This window comes from Hirundo rustica, chromosome 9, assembly GCF_015227805.2.
Source record: "Hirundo rustica isolate bHirRus1 chromosome 9, bHirRus1.pri.v3, whole genome shotgun sequence".
NCBI lineage: Eukaryota > Metazoa > Chordata > Aves > Passeriformes > Hirundinidae > Hirundo > Hirundo rustica.
The window spans coordinates 579,451-600,856 of NC_053458.1; the positions used below are offsets into that span (position 1 = coordinate 579,451).

General features: G+C 53.0%; 1 protein-coding gene across 3 annotated transcripts in view; it reads left to right on the forward strand.

The window, feature by feature from the left end:
- Nucleotides 1-21,406, forward strand: part of NEGR1 (neuronal growth regulator 1) — a 199,534-nt gene that overhangs the window by 91,094 nt on the left and 87,034 nt on the right. For all 3 annotated transcript variants that reach the window (XR_009208130.1, XM_040073481.2, XM_040073482.2), the window contains exon 2: nt 2,680-2,912. Coding sequence is in view for 2 of the 3 variants with exons in the window: in XM_040073481.2 (XP_039929415.1) it covers nt 2,680-2,912 (233 nt within the window). In the remaining variant the exon portion in view is untranslated. The remainder of the gene's footprint in view (nt 1-2,679; nt 2,913-21,406) is intronic.

The following is a 21,406-nucleotide window of genomic DNA, read 5'->3' on the forward strand; positions in this document are numbered from 1 at the left end:
ATCTCACTCCGCCCAGGAGTGCAGGGACAGCTCCCTCAGGCCGGGGGCTGCACAGCTGGGCTGCGAGGGACTGCGCGCAGCTGCTGCAGAAATGCAGCGGGAAGGAAAGGCGCGGTAGAAAATCCTCCGTGAATTGGAGCTTTCTCTGCCTCTCCCAGCCCGCTGTTCGCTAGGATCGAGTTCCAAACGCCCGCAGGACTTTGAAGGAGGCTCCTCGCCTTCCCTGGATGGGCCCGGGCTCCTCCTGCAGGGATGCCGGCCTCAAAGTGCCCTTCCCGGGGACATCCCGGTCCTCTGCTCTACAAGTGGGGGTTTTATCCCACCTCGAGGTTTCTCTCAGACCCAGTGCTGAGATCATTAATTAAATGAGTGGTTATTCTCAGCCCGATGTTTCCAGCGCCTCATTCCTGAATGGAATGTCATTTTCTACTTAAACAATGCCGCCGGATGCTTAAAGCCACCAAATCACCATTTCCCCCCTCCAGTTTCTGTGGTTGTGCTATTTTAATGTTTCATCAAAGGGATCAGCTCTGTTGCGTTCCCTTCTTCTCCCGGGTTTCCTTCATGTAGAAAGCTCTTTTCAAAATGAAAACGTCCCATTAGTCCGAGGCACTTTGTATTATCCTCCTTAGTACCTTCCTTCGGCTTTTAAAATTGTTTCAAAGCCTTAAGTTCCAAGGTGGGCATGAGGCTGAGTCTAAAATTTCCCTAATTCCTCCTCCACCTTTCCCGAAGAGTGGTTAATTCATGGAAAGAAATGCAGATTTCCCAGAGCCACCGCTTCCCAACGGCTCCTGGGTTTGCAGTTTCCTGCCCTCAGCCCTGAGTCCATCCTGGTTTTTTTTTTAATTCCATTGGCTGGCTCCGCCTTTTCCCTGGTGCTGGATGTGGAAAATCGGAGCACAGAGGTGTTGGGGCAGGGCTGAACACCCTCCAGCCCTCGGGCAGGCTCGGGCTCCTCCAGGAGCTGAGAATAAATCTGCTGCTGCCTCTTCTCACTGTCCTGGGGAGAGGAACTCCCCTGTGCCTCCTGGACACCCTGGGATGGACTGGGATGGACTGGGACGGGATGAGATGGACTGGGATGGACTGGGAGGGACTGGGATGGACTGGGATGGGATGGACTGGGATGGAACTGGGATGGACTGGGATGGGATGGACTGGGATGGGATGGGATGGGATGGGATGAGATGGACTGGGATGAGATGGACTGGGATGGACTGGGATGGACTGGGATGGGATGAGATGGACTGGGATGGAACTGGGATGGACTGGGATGGACTGGGATGGGATGGGATGGACTGGGATGGACTGGGATGGGATGGGATGGGATGGGATGGGATGGACTGGGATGAGATGGACTGGGATAGACTGGGATGGGATGGGATGGACTGGGATGGACTGGGATGGGATGGACTGGGATGGACTGGGATGCACTGGGATGGACTGGGATGAGATGGACTGGGATGGACTGGGATGGACTGGGATGGGATGGAACTGGGATGGACTGGGATGGACTGGGATGGACTGGGATGGAACTGGGATGGACTGGGATGGAACTGGGATGGACTGGGATAGGATGGACTGGGATGGGATGGGATGGACTGGGATGGACTGGGATGGGATGGACTGGGATGGACTGGGATGGGATGGGATGGGATGGGATGGGATGGGATGGGATGGGATGGGATGGGATGGGATGGACTGGGATGGACTGGGATGGACTGGGATGGACTGGGATGGACTGGGATGGACTGGGATGAGATGGACTGGGATGGACTGGGATGGACTGGGATGGACTGGGATGGGATGGGATGGGATGGGCAGTCAGGTCCCTTCCCACCCAAACCACTGGGGGACTCTGGGGTTCTGCGGACCCTCTGATTGGATTCTCTGATGCCTGGATCGCTTTTCCTGTGAAAGGTCTCTCGTTTCCCGAGCTCAGCAGCAGAAGCTGGCTGTGCTTCAGGAGCAGGGCAGGGATTTTCCACGGAGCACACGTTGCTGCAGGCCCTCGGGGCTGAGGCTGCAGGAGGAAGTGTTACCCTGTTTTTTCTGAGTTTCTTTATTAGCCTTTTGATTTTCATAAATGGAGTCAGATCTTTTAGTTACTGTAGAATATTAGAGCAGTTTTCTACCTTTTCCCACACATGTAACATAAACAAATCCTTTGTTTTTCATTCTTTGTCCTTTGTTTGCATATTTCTAACCTGAAAACAATTGTAACTGACAATTGGTCTGGCCACTGAGGCTGAGGGGTGGAAACCCCAAAAAGCCAATCTTCTGCTAGACCCACAAATGTATAAAAACTAAAAAATAAACAAAGGGGTCTCTTCTCTCCGCTCTTTCAGCTGGGAGCTGGATCAGAAGAACCTCTGTGAAAATCTCTTGTCTGCGTGTGATTGCTTTGTGTGTCTCGGTGACAAGGAAGGGCTGGGCCAGCACAGCCAGGAACACCTGAGGCTTTCCTCCTGCTGCTCCAGCAGCCTCTCCCAGCAGGAGACGCGGGCAGGAAGAGCAGAGCAGGCAGATAAATCTGCGGTTGTTGTGTTTGTAAGCCGGGCTTTGGGGTCTAGGACGGTTCTGAGTGATCTCTGATAAATCACAGCTGCGTTCAGTGTGAGTGGCAGCGGCGAGTGTCTTCTCCGTGCTGACGGTTTCCCTTTCCCCTTTCCCCAGGTGTTACCTGGAGGATGGAGTCTCCAAGGGGGCCTGGCTGAACCGCTCCAGCATCATCTTCGCGGGCAGTGACAAGTGGTCCGTGGACCCGCGCGTGTCCATCGCCACGTCCAACAGGAGGGAGTACAGCCTGCAGATCCAGGACGTGGACGTGACGGACGACGGGCCCTACACCTGCTCCGTGCAGACCCAGCACACCCCCAGGACCATGCAGGTGCACCTCACTGTGCAAGGTAGGGCGGGGAGAACCTGCGTTACGGCTGGGAAACGGCAAAAAACCCTTCCCTTCCCTTCCCTTCCCTTCCCTTCCCTTCCCTTCCCTTCCCTTCCCTTCCCTTCCCTTCCCTTCCCTTCCCTTCCCTTCCCTTCCCTTCCCTTCCCTTCCCTTCCCTTCCCTTCCCTTCCCTTCCCTTCCCTTCCCTTCCCTTCCCTTCCCTTCCCTTCCCTTCCCTTCCCTTCCCTTCCCTTCCCTTCCCTTCCCTTCCCTTCCCTTCCCTTCCCTTCCCTCGGCACTGCAGAGCTCCGGTGCCACTTTTCACGTGGATTTAATATTTATTGTGTTGTTCCAGGGTGAACAATCCTTGGGTTTGATTGTCTTCCTAATAATTAATGTCCTCGTGCGAGGGCTAAAAAAAAAACCCACCAAAAAACGGGTCTGAAATTAATTGCATGTATAAAATATATCAACAGGAGCTTAAAATTAATTAGGCTAACTACAAGCATATAGAGAAATAATAACTCAATAGTTAAAAGTATGCATAATTATCAAGCAATTGCATTTATATCTTCAGAAATGCAAAGTATAACCTAAGGCTTTAACTTATTAGTCTTTGGTGCAATCATCATTAACATTTTCTTTTGCATTTTTATGAGTAATAAAGCAATGAATATAAGAGGGCGGGACTGAACTGGCAATCCCTGTTAATCCGTGTGGCAGGTGGAAATCCCTCGGGAATAACGGGGCGAGGCGCCTCCCAAACCACGGTCCTTACCCCCTGGAATCCTGCAGGGGCGCCGGGCTGGAGCTCTGAGCTCGGTGTGTCTGTTTTATTCAGATATCTTTGAGGCGTTTTTAGGCGTTTTTATCACCTTTGTGAGAGGCCTCAGCCCCCGTCAGCGCTCGCTCCGGGGGCAGCGCAGGGAACAGGGACAGGAGCAGAGGGAACGGCCCAGGCTGGGCTCGGGGGGGGACAGCAGCAGGAATTTCCCCATGGAAAGGGAGCTCAGGGATTGGAAGTGCTCAGGGACGGTTGGATCCCTGTCACTGGAGGTGCCCAGGAACTCCTGGAGGTGGCACTGAGGGCTGTGGGGACAGCCTGGGCACGGCGCAGGTGTGGGGGGCTGCCAGGTGCAGGGACCCCCTGACATCCAGCCGTGCTCCCAGTGCCACCAGGAGCCCTCAGCCCGGGGCTGGGTCAGGGCTGGAACGTCCTCTCCTGCTCCAGGGGGTCAGGAATGGCACAAGGAGTTATCCCGGGATGATACAAGGAATTCTCAGGGGGTGATACAAGGAGTTATCCTGGGATGACACAAGGAGTTATCCCGGGATGACACAAGGAGTTATCCCGGGATGACACTAGGTGTTATCCTGGGATGACACAAGGAGTTATCCCGGGATGACACAAGGAGTTATCCTGGGATGACACAAGGAGTTATCCTGGGATGACACGAGGAGTTATCCTGGGATGACACGAGGAGTTATCCCGGGATGACACGAGGAGTTATCCTGGGATGACACAAGGAGTTATCCCGGGATGACACGAGGAGTTATCCTGGGATGACACAAGGAGTTATCCCGGGATGACACGAGGAGTTATCCCGGGATGACACAAGGAGTTATCCCGGGATGACACGAGGAGTTATCCTGGGATGACACAAGGAGTTATCCCGGGATGACATGAGGAGTTATCCCGGGATGACACTAGGAGTTATCCCGGGATGACTCAAGGAATTCTCAGGGGGTGACACAAGGAGTTATCCTGGTATGACACTAGGAGTTATCCCGGGATGACACAAGGAGTTATCCTGGGATGACACGAGGAGTTATCCTGGGATGACACGAGGAGTTATCCTGGGATGACACGAGGAATTCTCAGGGGGTGACACAAGGAGTTATCCTGGGAGCCCCTTTAGGTTCTCCCTGTGAAATCTTCCCCAGTTTCGTATCTGGAGGTGAGGAACAGCCCCTGCTCCGTGCAGAACGGAGGGAGGGCAAAGCAGAACCTCTGTCAGAGGGCGTGGGGCTTCCCTTGGCACTGGGAACAAATGATCAGAGCCGAGGGCATCACTGGAGAAAAGGAGCTTTGGGCGGCAGGGTCTCAGCCCTTCCCAGTCCCCAGCCCCACGGGCTCTGCATCAGCAGCACAAACTGGAGCACCAGGGGGCTTTGCTCTGTCCCAGAGGGAATGAGGGAAGGCTCAGGTCGCACCTCCACTCCCAAACAGCCCCAGAGAGGGAAGGGATTTGCAGTGCAGCTCCACAGGAAAAGCCGTGCAGACCCAGCTGCCTTTTCCCTTTCCCCTGGAGTGAGCCTGGCGTGTAGAACACCCTCTGCTCCTGGGGCCGACGTGTCCTGAACGCCTTCACAGGAGGAAATAAATGCGTTTTATGGGTTAAGGACCCCTCAATGCCCACGGTTAGACAGGCACAGGGAGCAGGGTCAGCTCCCTCTGCCCCTGCCCCTCTCAGGGGACACCCAGGCTGTGGCCACTGCCCACCAGGAATCTCTGGCAGAGCCGGAGGTGGAGTTTCGGGCTCCCAAATCCCCAGCACAGCACCAAAAGGACACCACCAGGACAAGCCGTGCTCAGGGCCACTCATTGCAGTCACTGCTTTTTGGAGCAGGGAAATAGCGATGGAGATATTTGATAAAAAAGAAAATGGGACTTGGTGTCTGTGGCCCACGTTTACATCTGTGAAGGAAAAACCACACGGCAGAGAGGAGGGTAATCCAGTTAACTTAATTTCAGTGACCTTATTAAAAAGAAGCGAGAATTATGAAATAATTAATTGAGAGTTTCGGTGGCAGCAGTTTGTAATCAACTCAATCTACCTGAGTGCCAGATGTTGGATCTGCAAAGTCACGAGCTGCAGATGATTTAAAAATCAGGTGTTTGTCACAGCAAAGTAAAAGCCCGAATTTCCTTTTGCCACACTCTGTTGCCCATAATTTCTCTACAAAATGTTGAACTTTCTGCCATTTCTGATCTGACATTTACTCTACCAGAGCTGAAATTGCCTCCCTCGAGCTGTTTTCTTTTAAGTTTGCGGAGGTCTGCGGCCACCTTTGCTAGTGTCCTTGAGAAGGGACCAGGGCTGGGTGACAGCCAGGGGGTCTGGGTGACAGCCAGAGGGGCTGGGTGACAGCCACAGGGGCTGGGTGAGAGCCAGAGGGGCTGGGTGACAGCCAGGGGGTCTGGGTGACAGCCAGGGGGTCTGGGTGACAGTCAGAGGGGCTGAGTGACAGTCAGAGGGGCTGAGTGACAGTCACAGGGGCTGGGTGACAGCCACAGGGTCCGGACACCTCGGTGGGAGGTGACAGTGACTCTTCTGCACCCTCCTGGGGCACAACAGGGCCAGGGTGAGATTGGGACAGCAGGGACACAGGGACCGGAGCAGGGACACACAGGGATACAAAGGGACACACAGGGACACACAGGGACACACAGGGACACACAGGGACACAGGGACACAGAGACACACAGGGACACACAGGGACACAGGGACACACAGAGACACACAGGGACACACAGGGACACACAGGGACACAGGGACACAGGGACACACAGGGACACACAGGGACACAGGGACACAGGGACACACAGGGACACACAGGGACACCCAGGGACACAGGGACACAGAGACACACAGGGACACACAGGGACACGGGGACACACAGGGACACGGGGACACACAGGGACACACAGGGACACACAGGGACAGACAGGGACACACAGGGACAGACAGGGACAGACAGGGACACACAGGGACAGACAGGGACACGGGGACACACAGGGACACACAGGGACACAGGGACACACAGAGACACACAGGGACACACAGGGACAGACAGGGACACACAGGGACAGACAGGGACACGGGGACACACAGGGACACACAGAGACACATGGGGACACACAGGGACACAGGGACACGGGGACACACAGGGACACACAGAGACACATGGGGACACACAGGGACACAGGGACACACAGGGACATGGGGACACACAGAGACACACAGGGACACACAGGGACACAGGGACACACAGGGACACACAGGGACACACAGGGACACAGGGACACAGGGACACACAGGGACACGGGGACACACAGAGACACACAGGGACACACAGGGACACACAGGGACACACAGGGACACACAGGGACAGACAGGGACACCCAGGGACACAGGGACCAGAGCAGGGACACACAGGGACACACAGGGACATGGGGACCAGAGCAGGGACACACAGGGACACACAGGGACATGGGGACCAGAGCAGGGACACACAGGGACACCAACAGCAGCAGGGACACGGGGACCAGAGCAGGGGCTCCCAGGGACCCCAGCCGCAGGGTGAGAGGGGCACCAAGAACCTGTGGAGGAGATTGTTCCCTTTGGCCCAGTGAGGTGAGGGACTGGCAGAGGTTGGCTGTGCGTTGTTCTGCGGGATCCCTGCTGTGCATCCAGGGAGCAAGGGCAGCAGCAGCTGGGGCAGAGCCCTTGTGCAGCAGTGTCACAGAGCCCGGGCTGGGAGGGACCAGTGCCACTGGCAGGGACAGCTCCCACTGCCCCAGGCTGCTCCAGCCCCAGTGTCCAGCCTGGCCTGGGACACTGCCAGGGATCCAGGGGCAGCCGCAGCTGTGACTGATGGCACCCTGTGCCAGGGCCTCACACCCTGCCAGGGAACAATTCCTGATTCCCAATCTCCCATCCATCCCTGCCCTCGTGCACTGGGAGCCATTCCCTGTGTCCTGTCCCTTGTCCCAGTTCCCATCCTGCTGTGGATGGGCTGAGCAGGGAGAGAGCCCAGGGCTTGGGATGATGGCATCACTGGGACAGGGTGACAGTGACACTGGGACACGGTGACAGTGACACTGGGGCCAGGCTGGGGTTTGGGGTGATGGCATCACTGGGACAGGGTGACAGTGACACTGGGGCCAGGCTGGGGTTTGGGGTGATGGCATCACTGGGGCAGGGTGACAGTGACACTGGGCCAGGGTGACAGTGACACTGGGACAGGCTGGGGTTTGGGATGCTGGGATTCACTGGGACAGGGTGACAGTGACACTGGGCCAGGCCTGTGGCCGTGCTGTCCCCAGGGACGGGGCTGGGGCTCTGTGTCCCCGTGTCCCCCAGCGTGGAGCTGCTGCTGGCACAGCCCAGGGCGCTCTGGCAGGGCTGGCTCGGGGGGCTGGGGCTGTCTGGGCTCTGTGGGTGGCACAGGTCACTGCTGGGGCAGCTCCCAGCTCCCGGCCCCGGCCCCCCCAGTGTCTGCTGCCCCTCCTCGTCCTCCCTGCCCTCCCCATCCCGCTGCAGCCCAGCCCTGCGTCCCGCGGTCCCCAGGCAGGGACTCAGGGACACAAACCCTGCTGCCATCAGCTACTGGACATCTTATCTTCGTTTGCACCCAGCCCAGCCCAGCCCAGCCCAGCCCAGCCCAGCCCGGGCGGGTTTGGGACACCCGGGACAGCCCCCGCTCCCGTGCTGCCCTCCCAGCTCCGCCTCATCCCTGCGGGAATCTGCTCCCGACACCACGGGAGCCGTAAATAATTCAGTTATCCCAGGAAACGCCTTTTATGGATTCAGTCAGGAACCACAACCTCGGGTTTTTATTTAAACATGTATAATGTTCCCAAAGTAATACTCCAGGCCCTTTTTCTGTTTAATAAACCCCCTTAATGTCCCCTAAATATTAATGTATTGATTTAGTCTTTGCAGTGTTTGCAAAGTCTAATTTGTTTCCTCAGCCAGGCCAAGAGGGACTTGCATTTGAAGCTAACGAGATAAATCTTCCCCAAATTTATTTAAAGCGGGACAAAATAAATATGCAAAAGACTTTAAAATCATCTAACAACCACTTCCCAGCGAAAACCGACAAACCCATTACTCTTTTAAATTGCCAGCACTCGAACAGGGTGTCAGTTTTCTTTATAAAATCAACTCTCTGGTGCCAGCCGCCGTTGTCATCCTGTCCCTGCTCGGCACGGGGAGAAAAAGGCTCGGGAGAGCGGCTCTGGAGGGGAGAGGAACCCCGGGAGCCCCGCGGTGTGACCCCGCGATTCTCCTCCCTGTCCCAGCGGAGCATCCTCGGGCTCTGCCTCGCTCATGTCGCCCGTGAGCGCTCCCGGCGCTCTGCCCGGGGCCTGTGGGCTCAGCCCTTCACCGAATTCCTCCCACGCTCGTCCCTCCCAGGAGCTGCGGGGATCTCCCGCTCCTCAATAAGCCTGGGTGGTTTCTCCCCGCTCCGCCGGGCGCGGGAAATGTTTGCGTTGGGAGGCGATCTCATTTACGGGGTGGCGATGGGGGATGTTTTATCGGGAGTGCGGCGGGGCTGCTCCCGTCTGAAACTCGCGGTTCTGCCGTGTCGGAGCTGCTCTAGTCACGGCTGCGGCCGGATTTCCGTTCTGAGCCCGAGGTTTCCATTTTTGGGAACCTGCAGGCAGACGACAGTCCACAGAAAATGATGGTTTCCTCTCTGGCTCTGTTCAAAGTGGGGTGGGATGGTTGGTGACCCGTGAGAGTCCTGCTAAAGGCGCCTTCAGCAGAGCCCAAAGGATCTTCCAGGAGCTTCTTGGGTTTCATGGCAGTGCCAGGTGCAGGAGGAGGAAAAAATACGGGATAAAGCTAAAAAATAAATCATCCCACCCCCAAAAAATGCTTGGGTTAAAGGAAATAATAATCTACCTCCCTCAGTGGAGCAAAGCCACCCAGCTGGGAATGTCCTGGGAGCTCCAAGGACAGGGGTTGTGGAGACTTTGGAAGGAATGGGAATGCAGCACCATGAGCTGCCCCGGGCCTGCTCCGTGCCCCGGGGCTCTCCAGGGTTTTATGGGATTTGGTGGAATCTGCTGCCTCGGGAATGGTGGGAATTGTTTTGGAGTGATGCTACCTTGGAACGACCGGCGGGGGTGGGTGTGACCAAACCCTGCTGGGCTGTTTTAAATTGTTCTTCCCTTTTTTAGCGGGCAGTGACTTCATCCAAGGGCAGTCTCCTGTGGACGCTTCCCCCTGGCTTTGTTTCGGAATGCACTGCTGGGGCGCCGCGCTGCTGGAGCGGTGACATTCCGTTTGTGGCCCTCTGCAGGGGAAATGGATGTCCGGGCTCAGAGGAGGAGCTGCCTCGGCCTCGGAGGCTGCCCTGGAAAACGGGGAGCAGAGTCCTGAAAGGTTCTGGGGTGCACAGGACCCTCAGCCCGGTGTGTCAGGATTTACCCGCTGGGACAGAGGGGCTGGGGCCAGAGCCTTGCGCTGCGGAGGTGGCTGATGAGACTGGAGATGAGAACGGAGCGTTTCCTCTCCAAAGCCCGCCTCGGGAGCGCGAGGATGCCCTTCCTCCATCGGGATTTATTCCGTGGCGCGTCTTGGCTTGGATTTATGAGCTGGGAGCTTGGAGAAGGGGAATGTTTCGTGCTCTGAGCTGTGTTGGGTTGGTGGCTGTGGGAGAAGCACCAGGGGTGGGGATGGCTCTGGCACCGCAGCTCCTCCTCACGCTCCACGCACGGGGAGCATTTCCTCCCGGGCTCTGCGCATTCCTTCTTTATTTCCAAACCCCCGCAGCTTAGTTTCGATTTTACAGCCTAAGAAAGGGTAAAGGGAGGATGATGACAATCTCTGATATTTGCGAGCAGCCAAATCCACCAGTTGGAAAGAGCAGAACCAAATGCCTGTCTTTAAAAAGAAACTGTGGAGCTAATTTGGGAAAATTTCTGGAGATGACTGAAAAAACAACTGAGAACTAAAGTGGCAGATCCTTACCGCAGGATTGAAGTGTGAGGAATTTGAAAGGCAGCTTTAAAGGACTGGGATTGAATGTTTCCTGCCTGGAAAATCTCCATTTGAAGGAGTGGCTCTTTGATTGTACAGCTTTCCTAGAGGTGTGAAGAAAACTTTTCAGTTCTCCATCAAAAGATTCCGGGGCAGCAAATCCCGTGGTTCCCTTACCTGGCAGGGGTGCAGGGACACGGGAGGGGACAGGCTCTGATCCCGGGGAGCAGGGACAGGAGAGAGGGAAGGGACCCAGGCTGGGCTGGGCGGGGCTGAGTTGGAGATCAGGAGTTTCCCTGGAAGTGCTGTCCATCCCTGGAAGTGCTGTCCATCTCTGGCACAGCTGTCCATCCCTGGAAGTGCTGTCCATTCCTGGCACAGCTGCCCAGGACAGGGCTGAGTTGGGAATCAGATGTTTTTCCCTGGAAGTGCTGTCCATCCCTGGCACAGCAGCCCAGGACAGGGCTGAGTTGGGAATCAGATGTTTTTCCCTGGAAGTGCTGTCCATCCCTGGCACAGCTGCCCAGGACAGGGCTCAGCCCCCGTCCCTGCAGGGATTTCAAGCCCTGTGCACCTGGCACTTGGGGACGTGGTTGTGGTGGCCCTGGAAGTGCTGAGGGAATGATTCGGGGCTCTGTACAGATTCCCTGATTTTCTCTCCCTTTCTGCTGGGTGTGGCTGATGTTGTTTCCTTCAAACCCCACCCTGTAAGGTTCCATGTTGGTTTCTGGGAGCAGATCTTCCACGGAGATGTTCCGGGGAGTTTCCTTGCAGCAGCCACACAATGCAAACCCCGTGAGTGAAATTAGGGGGGCTCCGTTTCCTGCATGTTAGAATTTGTGGGGCGGGAAGGAGGATAATGAACAGCGCAAGATCTTTAGCTCCAGACGAGGAAACGGCAGCAAAATCAAACCACACAGCATTGATTGGAAATGCAATCCCATAATATGACTCCAGCTCCTATCATACCCACTTATCACAGGTCTTTTATCCCAGCTATTCAGATAAAAGCCCTGGAATTTGTGCAGGCAGCACAGCCCAGCCCCACAGGTGAATTTTGAGTGCTGTGCTCGAGGAGATGCACACACAGAATCTCTCCTTTTACTGCAGGTTTTGTCATCCTTTTAAAATTTTTTTTAAATTTTTTTTTTTCCCCCTCACCTGATGTTTTGAACATTTCTCCCTCAGGTTAATACGTTCATTTATAAGGGAAGGATTAAACAAAAATCTCATGAGAGAGACGTGAACTGGAATGTGAGTGTGCAGATTTGAATGGATAAAGAGGCACTTCAGGAGCTGGATAAAACCAGAGCGTTCCTAAGCCTCTGATTCCAAACCTGCCTCAAGGCCGGCGGTGCTGAAGACGTTACGGGGAGCAGAACAAACAGCTAAAAATTGCTTACTTATAAAAAGCTTTGTAATACCAAAGGCTCGAGTAGAGAATTGTGAGTTCTTCTGTTGACCCCTGTGGATTACTTGTTTTGTTGTCTCTAGGATTCAGAAATGTTCCTGTTTTATTTAGACTGAAATTTTAATCATCCCCACTTTGCATTTAAAATATGATATTATTTCCCCTTCTATCATCTGTGAGAGAAAACAGGGAAATTTCCTTAAGAGCTGGCAGATTAGCTTTGTTGTGTAAAACAGGTCCTGGCAAAAGGAATTATAATTAACACGAGCTTCCATTGCACAGTGAAAGGCTTGGTTTGGAGGGGAAGTCTCTCTGCTCCAAACACTTCAAAGCAGAGGCTTTGTTCTGTGCTCCCGCTGAATTGGATGTGGTTAGCACGCCCAAATATTTTGCTCATAAATACTCCCAAATCCCTGGATGTGTATCTGTGAGTGGAACTTCCCTCGGCCCGGGTTTGGGGTTTGAGAGCTATGGCAAATGATTTCCCTCATGACCCCTCTCAGCGTGGATTCCCAGAGCCCTTTAGGAACAGGAAACCATTCCTTGTTCAAAGCTCCCACTGATTTATGGAAACGAGCTCAGCACGCACCCTGAGACCCGTGAGGTCTGGTGGAAGTGATTATTTGTGTGCTGCCCGGCCTCCACTTCCTCGTGGACGGGTTTTGAGCGCCCGCATTTATTATCTGGGGGGATTTTTTGGGAACGATGTGACTGTGACATCACTTCCCTGGCACAGGGTGCCATCAGTCACAGCTGTGGCTGCCCCTGGATCCCTGGCAGTGCCCAAGGCCAGGATGGACACTGGAGCTGGAGCAGCCTGGGGCAGTGGGAGCTGTCCCTGCCAGGACACGGGGTGAATTTTGAGTTCCCCCCAGCCCAGACCCGTGTGGTGTTACCCTGGTTTTTCTGAGTTTTTCTGAGCTTTTTGATTTTTTTAAATGGAGTTAGATCTTTTTAGTTATTGTACAATATTAAGAGCAGTTTTCTACCTTTCCCACAGATGTAACATAAACAAATCCTTTGTTTTTCGTTCTCTGTCCTTTGTTTGCATATTTCTAACCTGAAAACAATTGTAACTGACAATTGGTCTGGCCACTGAGGCTGAGGGGTGGAAACCCCAAAAAGCCAATCTTCTGCTAGACCCAGAAATGTATAAAAAGTAAAAAAATAAACAAAGGGGTCTCTTCTCTTCGCTCTTTCAGCTGGGAGCTGGATCAGAAGAACCTCTGCGAAAATCTCTGTGTGTGTCTCGGTGACAGTGTGGGACCCCGTGGCTCCGTGATTTCCAGGCAGCTGTGGTGGAGCAGCTCTTGGTGCCGCGCTTTGGGGCAGCCTGGGCGCACCAAAGGCTCTCGGGGCCGTTTCTGCGGCGCTCTCCTCACGGATCACAGGGATGTCCCGATGGAATTGCTGTCCAGAGGGTCAAAAAGCACATCCACCGAGCCCAGCCCGCCCCAGTGCAGCTCCTGGCGTTGTGCCGCTGCGCCGTGTCCCGGGGGATCCCGGCCCCATCACTGGCTGGGCCAGTGCTCAGTGGCTTTCAACTCCCAATTACCGTGGATTAACTGAGATTTTTATTTGTTTGTTTGTTTGTTTGTTTGTTTGTTCATCTCGGTGTGCCGAGGCCGCGGCGCCCTGGCACAGAGAAGCCCCGGGGGTGGCTGTCCCCTCCCAGGGACAGTGCTGCAGCACCAGGCGGGGTCATTAGGGGCACCGAGTCCCTAATTAACCAGGGTTTGCAGCGCTCTGTCTGCTCTGCCGGCTCGCCATCCTCCTCCAGGTGCGATTTTCCCCTGTCCTTGGGGTCCTGGGGCCCGGGGTGCCCTGCGGGGACGGGGCCCGGGTGCCATGTGCGCCTCTCACCCCGCTGACTGCTGCCCCCGGGGCTGCGCCCGCACCCGACGGGGGAGCGGGGTCCGGATCTACCGCTGCCCTTCCCGGGCGGAAATCCCGGGAAAATGTTCTCCTGGCCCTCAGTCAGTGCAGGGCAGTGCCCTGGGGGGAGCTGCTGTTTGCCCCCAGCACCCCTGTGCCAGCAAAGGAGGGTTAGCCCCGCTGAAATCCCGCAAAAATCCCACTAAAGTGCCGCAAAAATCCCACAAAAATTCCCGCAATAATCCCACTAAAATCCCACAAAAATCCCGCAATAATCCCACTAAAATCCCACAAAAATCCCGCTAAAATCCCACTAAAATCCCACTAAAATCCCACAAAATTCCCACTAAAATCCCACTAAAACCCCACAAAATTCCCACAAAAATCCCACTAAAATTCCGCAAAATTCCCACTAAAAATCCCACTAAAATCCCACAAAATTCCAGCTAAAATCCCACAAAATCCCACTAAAATCCCACAAAAATCCCGCTAAAATCCCGATGAAATCCCGCTATCAGTGGGAAAATGCCCCGTGCAAAGTGCCCTCGATGGAAAGGCACGGAGCATCCCATCAGCATCACAGGGCTGGGCTGGGATCTTTTTTGGGGAAGAACCTGAAATCCCAGCCCATCTTCCCGCAGAGGAATCTCGGGGAGAGCGGAATTCTCCTGGAAGACGCTGCGGGCGCTGTCCCTGGTCAGGCACCCAAAGCTGCTGGGCAGGCAACAGTCCGGTGTTAATTCGGAGTTAAGTGTCTGTAGGATATGAATATTAATAACGCCATTAATCCCCATTAATAGCAGCGGCTCCCGTGCCACTGGAATGTCAGGAAGATTAAATCGCGCCACTCCCAACACATTTCCCCGGGATGGGGGCAGCTCTGCCGCAGCTCGAGAGGACGAATTAATCACGTGGAAAGCAATTCCGAGTTTCAGTGCTAGACAATCGTTACTAATTTCTAGGCTTTGTAGTGAGAACAAAAACAAATACTGAATAAATTCCTGTCCACTGACTTTATCCAGGGAACAAACCTCTCCTCCCTTGGACTGGGTCGAGGCACTGGAAACTTGCTGAGCAAGTTTATATTTATATATTTGTATATTTATATGTTTATATATTTATATATTTATATATAAATATATTTAGATATTTAGATATTTAGATATATAGATATAGTTATATAGTTATATAGTTATATAGTTATATAGTTATAGTTATATTTTTATATGAATATATATTTATATATTTTAATATATAAATATATTTTTATATATTTATATAATTTATCTATTTATATACTTATCTATATTTTATATTGACATATTAATATACTGATTATTTATATATTTACATATTAATATATTAATGTATTTTTATAAATAAATTAATATATAAATATATTAGTATATTAATATATATTATATATCATTCTATATGTAGATATTTTTATATTTTTATATATAAATATATATTTATATATTTATATATATTTTTATATATTTCAAGATTTCTAGATTTATAGATTTCTAGATATTTATCATATTTATCTACTTATTTATATATTTATAGTTTTTATATACTATAAATATTTATATATTTATAGTATTTATATATGTATATAGGATGTATTTGTGCTCAGTGCAACCAGAGGGCCGAAGCCTCACAAGCCATCACCAGGCGGCAATAGGAGCGGAATGAGCAGCACCAGGGTTCGATGCTGAGCCCAGCAAAGCCCAGCCCAACTTCCCTCCAGGGAAGGGTCGGGCTCTGCGGTCACGGCCCCACCTTGCCGTGAGGCGAACACAGCCGCTCCTGCCTTTCTTTTCCCGAAACTGGAGCCGGCCGGCCGGAACCGCTGCGGGCTGGGTGCGGTGTGGAGGCGTGGATGAGGGAGGTTGGGATGATGGGCTGCTCCTCCAAATCTGCTTGTTGCACGGAGGATGTTGGAGCAGTGGGTCGCAGAGCCACGCCTAAAGCTGCCCGCCGCAGCTCACACCAGAGCCTGAAGACGCCCTAGTTCTGGTTACAATGCATTCAATGTTTTTCTTTACTGCGCTTCTTCATACGTAACAACAGATCAGCATCGAGCGCAATTCCTTTACATTTACCCACAGCCCATCGCGGCTGCTGTCGTTACCGTACTATGGGCGGTACTATCCAATCACATAAGTTAGTCTGTTACATTTTAAGCTTGAAGCTGTTTTTCTGTTTTCTTGCAGTGGGAAATCCTTAGACCTTTTATCTACTTGGTAAAAACATGTTTTTGTTTGCCTATGGTTCTTCTCTTTACTCGGTAAAAACGTGGTTTTTGTTTGTAGACGACTTCTCCTTTGTTCTAATCCATAAAATTTCCTTCCAACTCAGCCTTTCTCTAGCAACAACTAACTCAGCAATCCCTAACTTAAACAATTTTTATTCTCCTATATCAGAACTTGCTTTCATTTCTAGCGAACCTTCAGCTAAGCATTCATATCTGTAGGGGTTTCCCGTGAATTGTTCATCCTCCCCGGGAGCGCAGAGCTTGTTCCCGACATTGCCGAGGGAATGAGTGTCAGGAACTCGGGGTGCAGGGGGGAACAGCCTGCAGCGGCTCAGGTACCGGGGAATACACCTCCCTGGTATTCCATGGATCCCAATATTCCATGGCTCTGTGCTCTCCGGGAGGGAAGGACCAGGAATTGTTTTTCACATCAGAGCAAAACGCTGAAAACGGGAAGTTAGCAGAGCCATATGGCTGGGATACAGAGAAGGGGGAGTGATGCAGCCAGAGAACTGTCAAGGGAAATTATTTTAATAACTATCTTGGGAATTCGATGTAAATCTGTCAGTCAGGCTCGCTGGAGAGAGACTGAACCTGGAGAATCCTCCAAAAGGAAAAAAGCAGAGTTACAGGAAATCATCTCCAACCATTACAGCTCTTTTATTTAGTTCCTGTGACAGCACGAGCAGCAACAGGTATATCACTGTTTACCTGTCACAACCCTCTAATATTCTCATTTTGCCCGTTAGGAGCAGTGATGAGGTTTTGCCTCTAATTCCCTAGTCTGCAATTCTTTTCAAGGCACCTCCCGTGTGGCAGAAACCCTTCAGTGAAAATCCCGTTGGAATTGGTGTTTAAGAGATGTACAGCCCTGCCTGAGGGTGCCAGTTCCTCCCGAGGGGCAGCACAGGGGAGATCCAACCCCTGGGACACAGGGACCATCCAACCCCTGGGACACAGGGGAGATCCAACCCCTGGGACACAGGGACGATCCAACCCCTGGGACACAGGGACCATCCAACCCCTGGGACACAGGGATGGCTGGAGCTGGGCCAGGGCAGGTTTGGGTTGGATTTTGGGAAAGGTTCTTCCCCCCGAGGGTGCTGGCACTGCCCAGGCTCCCCAGGGCTGCCAGAGCTCCAGGAGCACGGGGTGGGATCACTGGGGGCTCTGTGCAGGGCCAGGGCTGGGGCTGACGATCCTTGAGGACGCCTCCAGCTCAGGAAATTCCATAACTCCATGATTTTCCGGCTCTAAACTTGCACAGCCCCTTCAGCAGCCAGCGGCCTGCACACCTTGGGTGCAGCTCTTCCTCTGTCCGCGAGGACAAAGAAAGGGAAACGTGAGTTTATTTTGAATTATTACACTTTATTGCTTTTCTGGCTGAGCAAACAGCGGTGCTGCTGCTGCCGGAGGGAAATGGAACCTTGTAGGATGGAGGCTCTGCTCCGGAAAGGGGAACAGCGGGGTTTTAGGGGATAATGTGTGTGTCCTTAGGTGATAACAGCAGCTCGTTGACACCTTCTGCAGGAGCAGGGAGCAGCTGGGGACGGCTCGGGTGGAGCCTCACCCACGGCAGGGATCCCTGCGCCGGGATTTTTATGGCGTTTTCCCGGTATTTCATCGGCCTCTGCAACTCCCTGCTCACAGAGATCTCCAGGAACCTGCTGGGACAGGGAGGTTCTAGAGGTGTTCAGATGGTTCATTCACTGTTTTAACTGACAAATGTTCGTCCTCTCACACCAGGATGTCCTTTTGTTATCCCGGGCAAACTCTTCCCTTCTTCTCTTGCCTCAGTGATCACTCTGCTGGTTATAAAATCCAGGGCAGCACTGGTTTGAACCAGATAAAATCTCGTACTATTTTAACCTTGGACTGGTTTCATATTTATGATCATCCTTCTGGTTTCATATTTATGATCACTCCTTCAGCCCCGTCCAGCCTGGCCTTGGGCACTTCCAGGGGCAGCCACAGCTTCTCTGGGCAGGCTGTGCCAGTGCCCAGGAAATAATGGAATAACTCATCTCTTTCCCGGGGATGAATGGAAGCCACCCCTGCTTTTCCAGAGCCCTGTCCCACCCCTGGGTGTTAACGAGCTCCAACCATGGGCCCTGCTCCGCCAGCAATCAGTGCCCAGCTGGGACGGCTTTGGCTCCAGCCGCCAGGAGGTGGCTTTTTTATTTATAATTATTTTTGCCCTTTATAACTTTTTGGCTCCATTTCCATGATTAGACAGCTGGCAGAGCTTTGATTGCAGAGCGCTGCTCGCTGAAAGGAGCTTGTGGAGCGTCTGGAAGATTTTCCAGGGGGTGGGAAGAGCTGAGCAGCACCTCCTGCTCCCGGGGCTCTGTGGCACGGGAATGTCCCCCCCGGGACAGCTGGAAGGGTAGAAAGGCACAGCCCACAGGCACAGATCTCATCCCGAGGGCGCAGAATTCCCAGACAGGATCATTCCTTCTCCCCTCATGCTCTGACAATGTCTTCAAATTGCTCTCAAATAAACCGACCACAGAAAGGAGGTGAAAACACAATTCTGAGCGCCGACAATATTCCGTTAATTTACAGAGATTATGGTCACACTGCCACGGATGTCAGAGGGGGAAAAGATTCATCCACACTTGGCAAAGTGCCGCTCGTGAGAGACCTTTTGTCACGCCTCGCCACTGACAAGAGCTGGAGATAAATGGAGGCTCGAGATCAAACCATTTCTCTTCCCAGCCCACCCATCCTTTATTTCCTCAGCCCCACTTTGCCAAAGCCGCTGCGTTTGAGACAAATTGTGTTCAATTAGGAGGAGGTGGAGACCTTTAGGCGACGCTCTTCAATCAAAGTGCCTGGAGGAACTAATCATGGAAATGCAACAGCAGAAGTGTTGGGAGCTTTCCCCGCTGGTGACTGATTGTCGGAGGGGAGGCTGGTGCCAGCACAGGCTGGGGATCCTGCTGGAGAAGCTCTCCTGATTTGAAACCTGTGTTCAAGACACTCTGGAAATGGTGTTTGTGGCGGGGGCATGTGACTGGGACACGCCAAGCAACCACACAGAGACGAGAGATTTGCAGGGCAGAGACGTTCCTCCGAGAGAGCCCAAGGCTGAGCCAAGCCCAGAGCCCCTCTGCCTGGTTATTTCTTACTTTTTATACATTTGTGGGTCTGGCTGTGGATTGGCTTCTGGAGTTTTCACCTCCCAGCCCAATGGCCAGACCAACTGTCAGTTACAATTGTTTTCAGGTTAGAAATGTGCAAACAAAGGACAGGGAATGAAAAACAAAGGATTTGTTTATGTTACACGTGTGAGAAAAGGCAAAACCTGCTCCTAATATTGTACAGAAGCTAAAAAGTCTGACTCCATTTTATGAACAATCAAAAGGCTTTAAAAAACTCAGAAAACCCAGGGTGACAGGGGCACTTCCCAGCTCCGTAAATAGTGAGCTCATCTGGGCGTGAAATGAAAAACAAAATAAAAAGCATAAAAAAACAGAGCAATTTTCAGTAGATATTGATAAATAATTTTACTAGCTTAAAAAGCGCAATTATCTTTTTTATGATCGATACCTGGGACGCAAGATGTGCAGATACACGAAGGAGCTTGTTGGAAATCATTTTTGGACGTGCTTAGGGTTGGTTTTAGTTTAAAATCGGGGATTTGGGGCGTGGCAGTCAGTGTTTAGGGGATCGCTGCTGCTTCCAGGGCTGAGGATGAAAACAGTGCCTGGGTTTGGCGGGGAGCTGGAGGATTTATTTTACCAGGGATGGAGGGACAGGACACAGGGAATGGATCCCAGTGCCAGAGGGCAGGGCTGGATGGGAGATTGGGAATTGGGAATTGTCCCCTGGGAGGGTGGCATTCCCTGGCACAGGGTGCCCAGAGCAGCTGTGGCTGCCCCTGGATCCCTGGCAGTGCCCCAGGCCGGGCTGGAGCACCCACCATGGCAGGGGTGGCACTGGGTGGAATTTGGGGTCCCTCACACCCAACCCATTCTGGGATTCTGGAATTTCACCACGTGAGTCACTCTTGTTGGCATTCGGGGTGTTTTCACCCCTGCAGTGGTTCCCTGTTTCTGGGGACATTCCAAGCAGATCCTTTATGGCAATTCTGGATTTTGCAGCACGGGACTTTCACCTGGCAGAGTGAGCCTTGCAGAGTCCAGGGGATTCTCTGCAATCCTGGCATTCTGAACCATTTTAGCTATATTTAACCGTTCCATTGCATCCCGTGCTGGTTTTGTTTTCTTCCTTCAATCCTTCCTTTGATTAACAGTTGTGTTTTCCCTGGTTTTTTTTCCGCTCAAAGTGGTGGTCAGAAGCGATGTTCTCAGAGCTCTTTTCCAACCCTAATGATTCCATAATCCCAGGATTTGACTGTTCTGGCCGTGTGTGGCTCTCCAGGCACAAGCTGCTTTGTCCTTCTGATTGGAGTGGGGGGAACAGGAGGAGGAAGGAACGGGAATTTGGGGTTCTCTTGCCAGACTGGAATTCCCAGGTGAGGCAGGGCGGGTTGGGTCGTGCAGGGAAGGCTCCCAGCTGCGGGGGGACGTGGGGACTGCAAGCTGCGGATTCTCGGTGAGTGGGAACCGAGCTCAGCCCTGCCTTTGACCACCCTCATCAGCACGTTTTAATTCTTCCATGGATTTGTCATAAAATACTAATCGTTACGGCCAAGCCATGAGGAGAGGAGCAGGAATCAATTTCCTGTGTGCTGGCAGTGACTCCCAGCTGTTCCCCAGCTTGAGGGGATCGATGCAGGGAGAGCTGGGGGTGCTTTCTGCTGTCCCCCGAGGAGCACGGGGCTCACTGCTGCTCTCAGCAGCCATCGGCAGCTCAGCCTGGCAGGATCCCTGGCAGGGTCCCCAGAGTGTCCCCAGAGGGTCCGAGAGCATCCCCAGAGTGTCCCAGAGTGTCCCAGAGTGTCCCCAGAGTGTCTCCAGAGAGTCCCAGAGCGTCCCAGAGGGTCCCAGAGGGTCCCAGAGTGTCCCAGAGTGCCCCCAGAGGTCCTTAGAGGGTCCCAGAGGTCTCCAGAGTGTCCCCAGAGTGTCCCCAGAGGTCCCCAGAAGGTCCCAGAGGTCCCCAGAGGGTCCCAGAGTGTCCCCAGAGGTCCCCAGAGGGTCCCAGAGTGTCCTCAGAGGTCCCCAGAGTGTCCCCAGAGGTCCTCAGGGGTCCCAGAGTGGCCCTCAGAGGGTCCCAGAGGGTCCCAG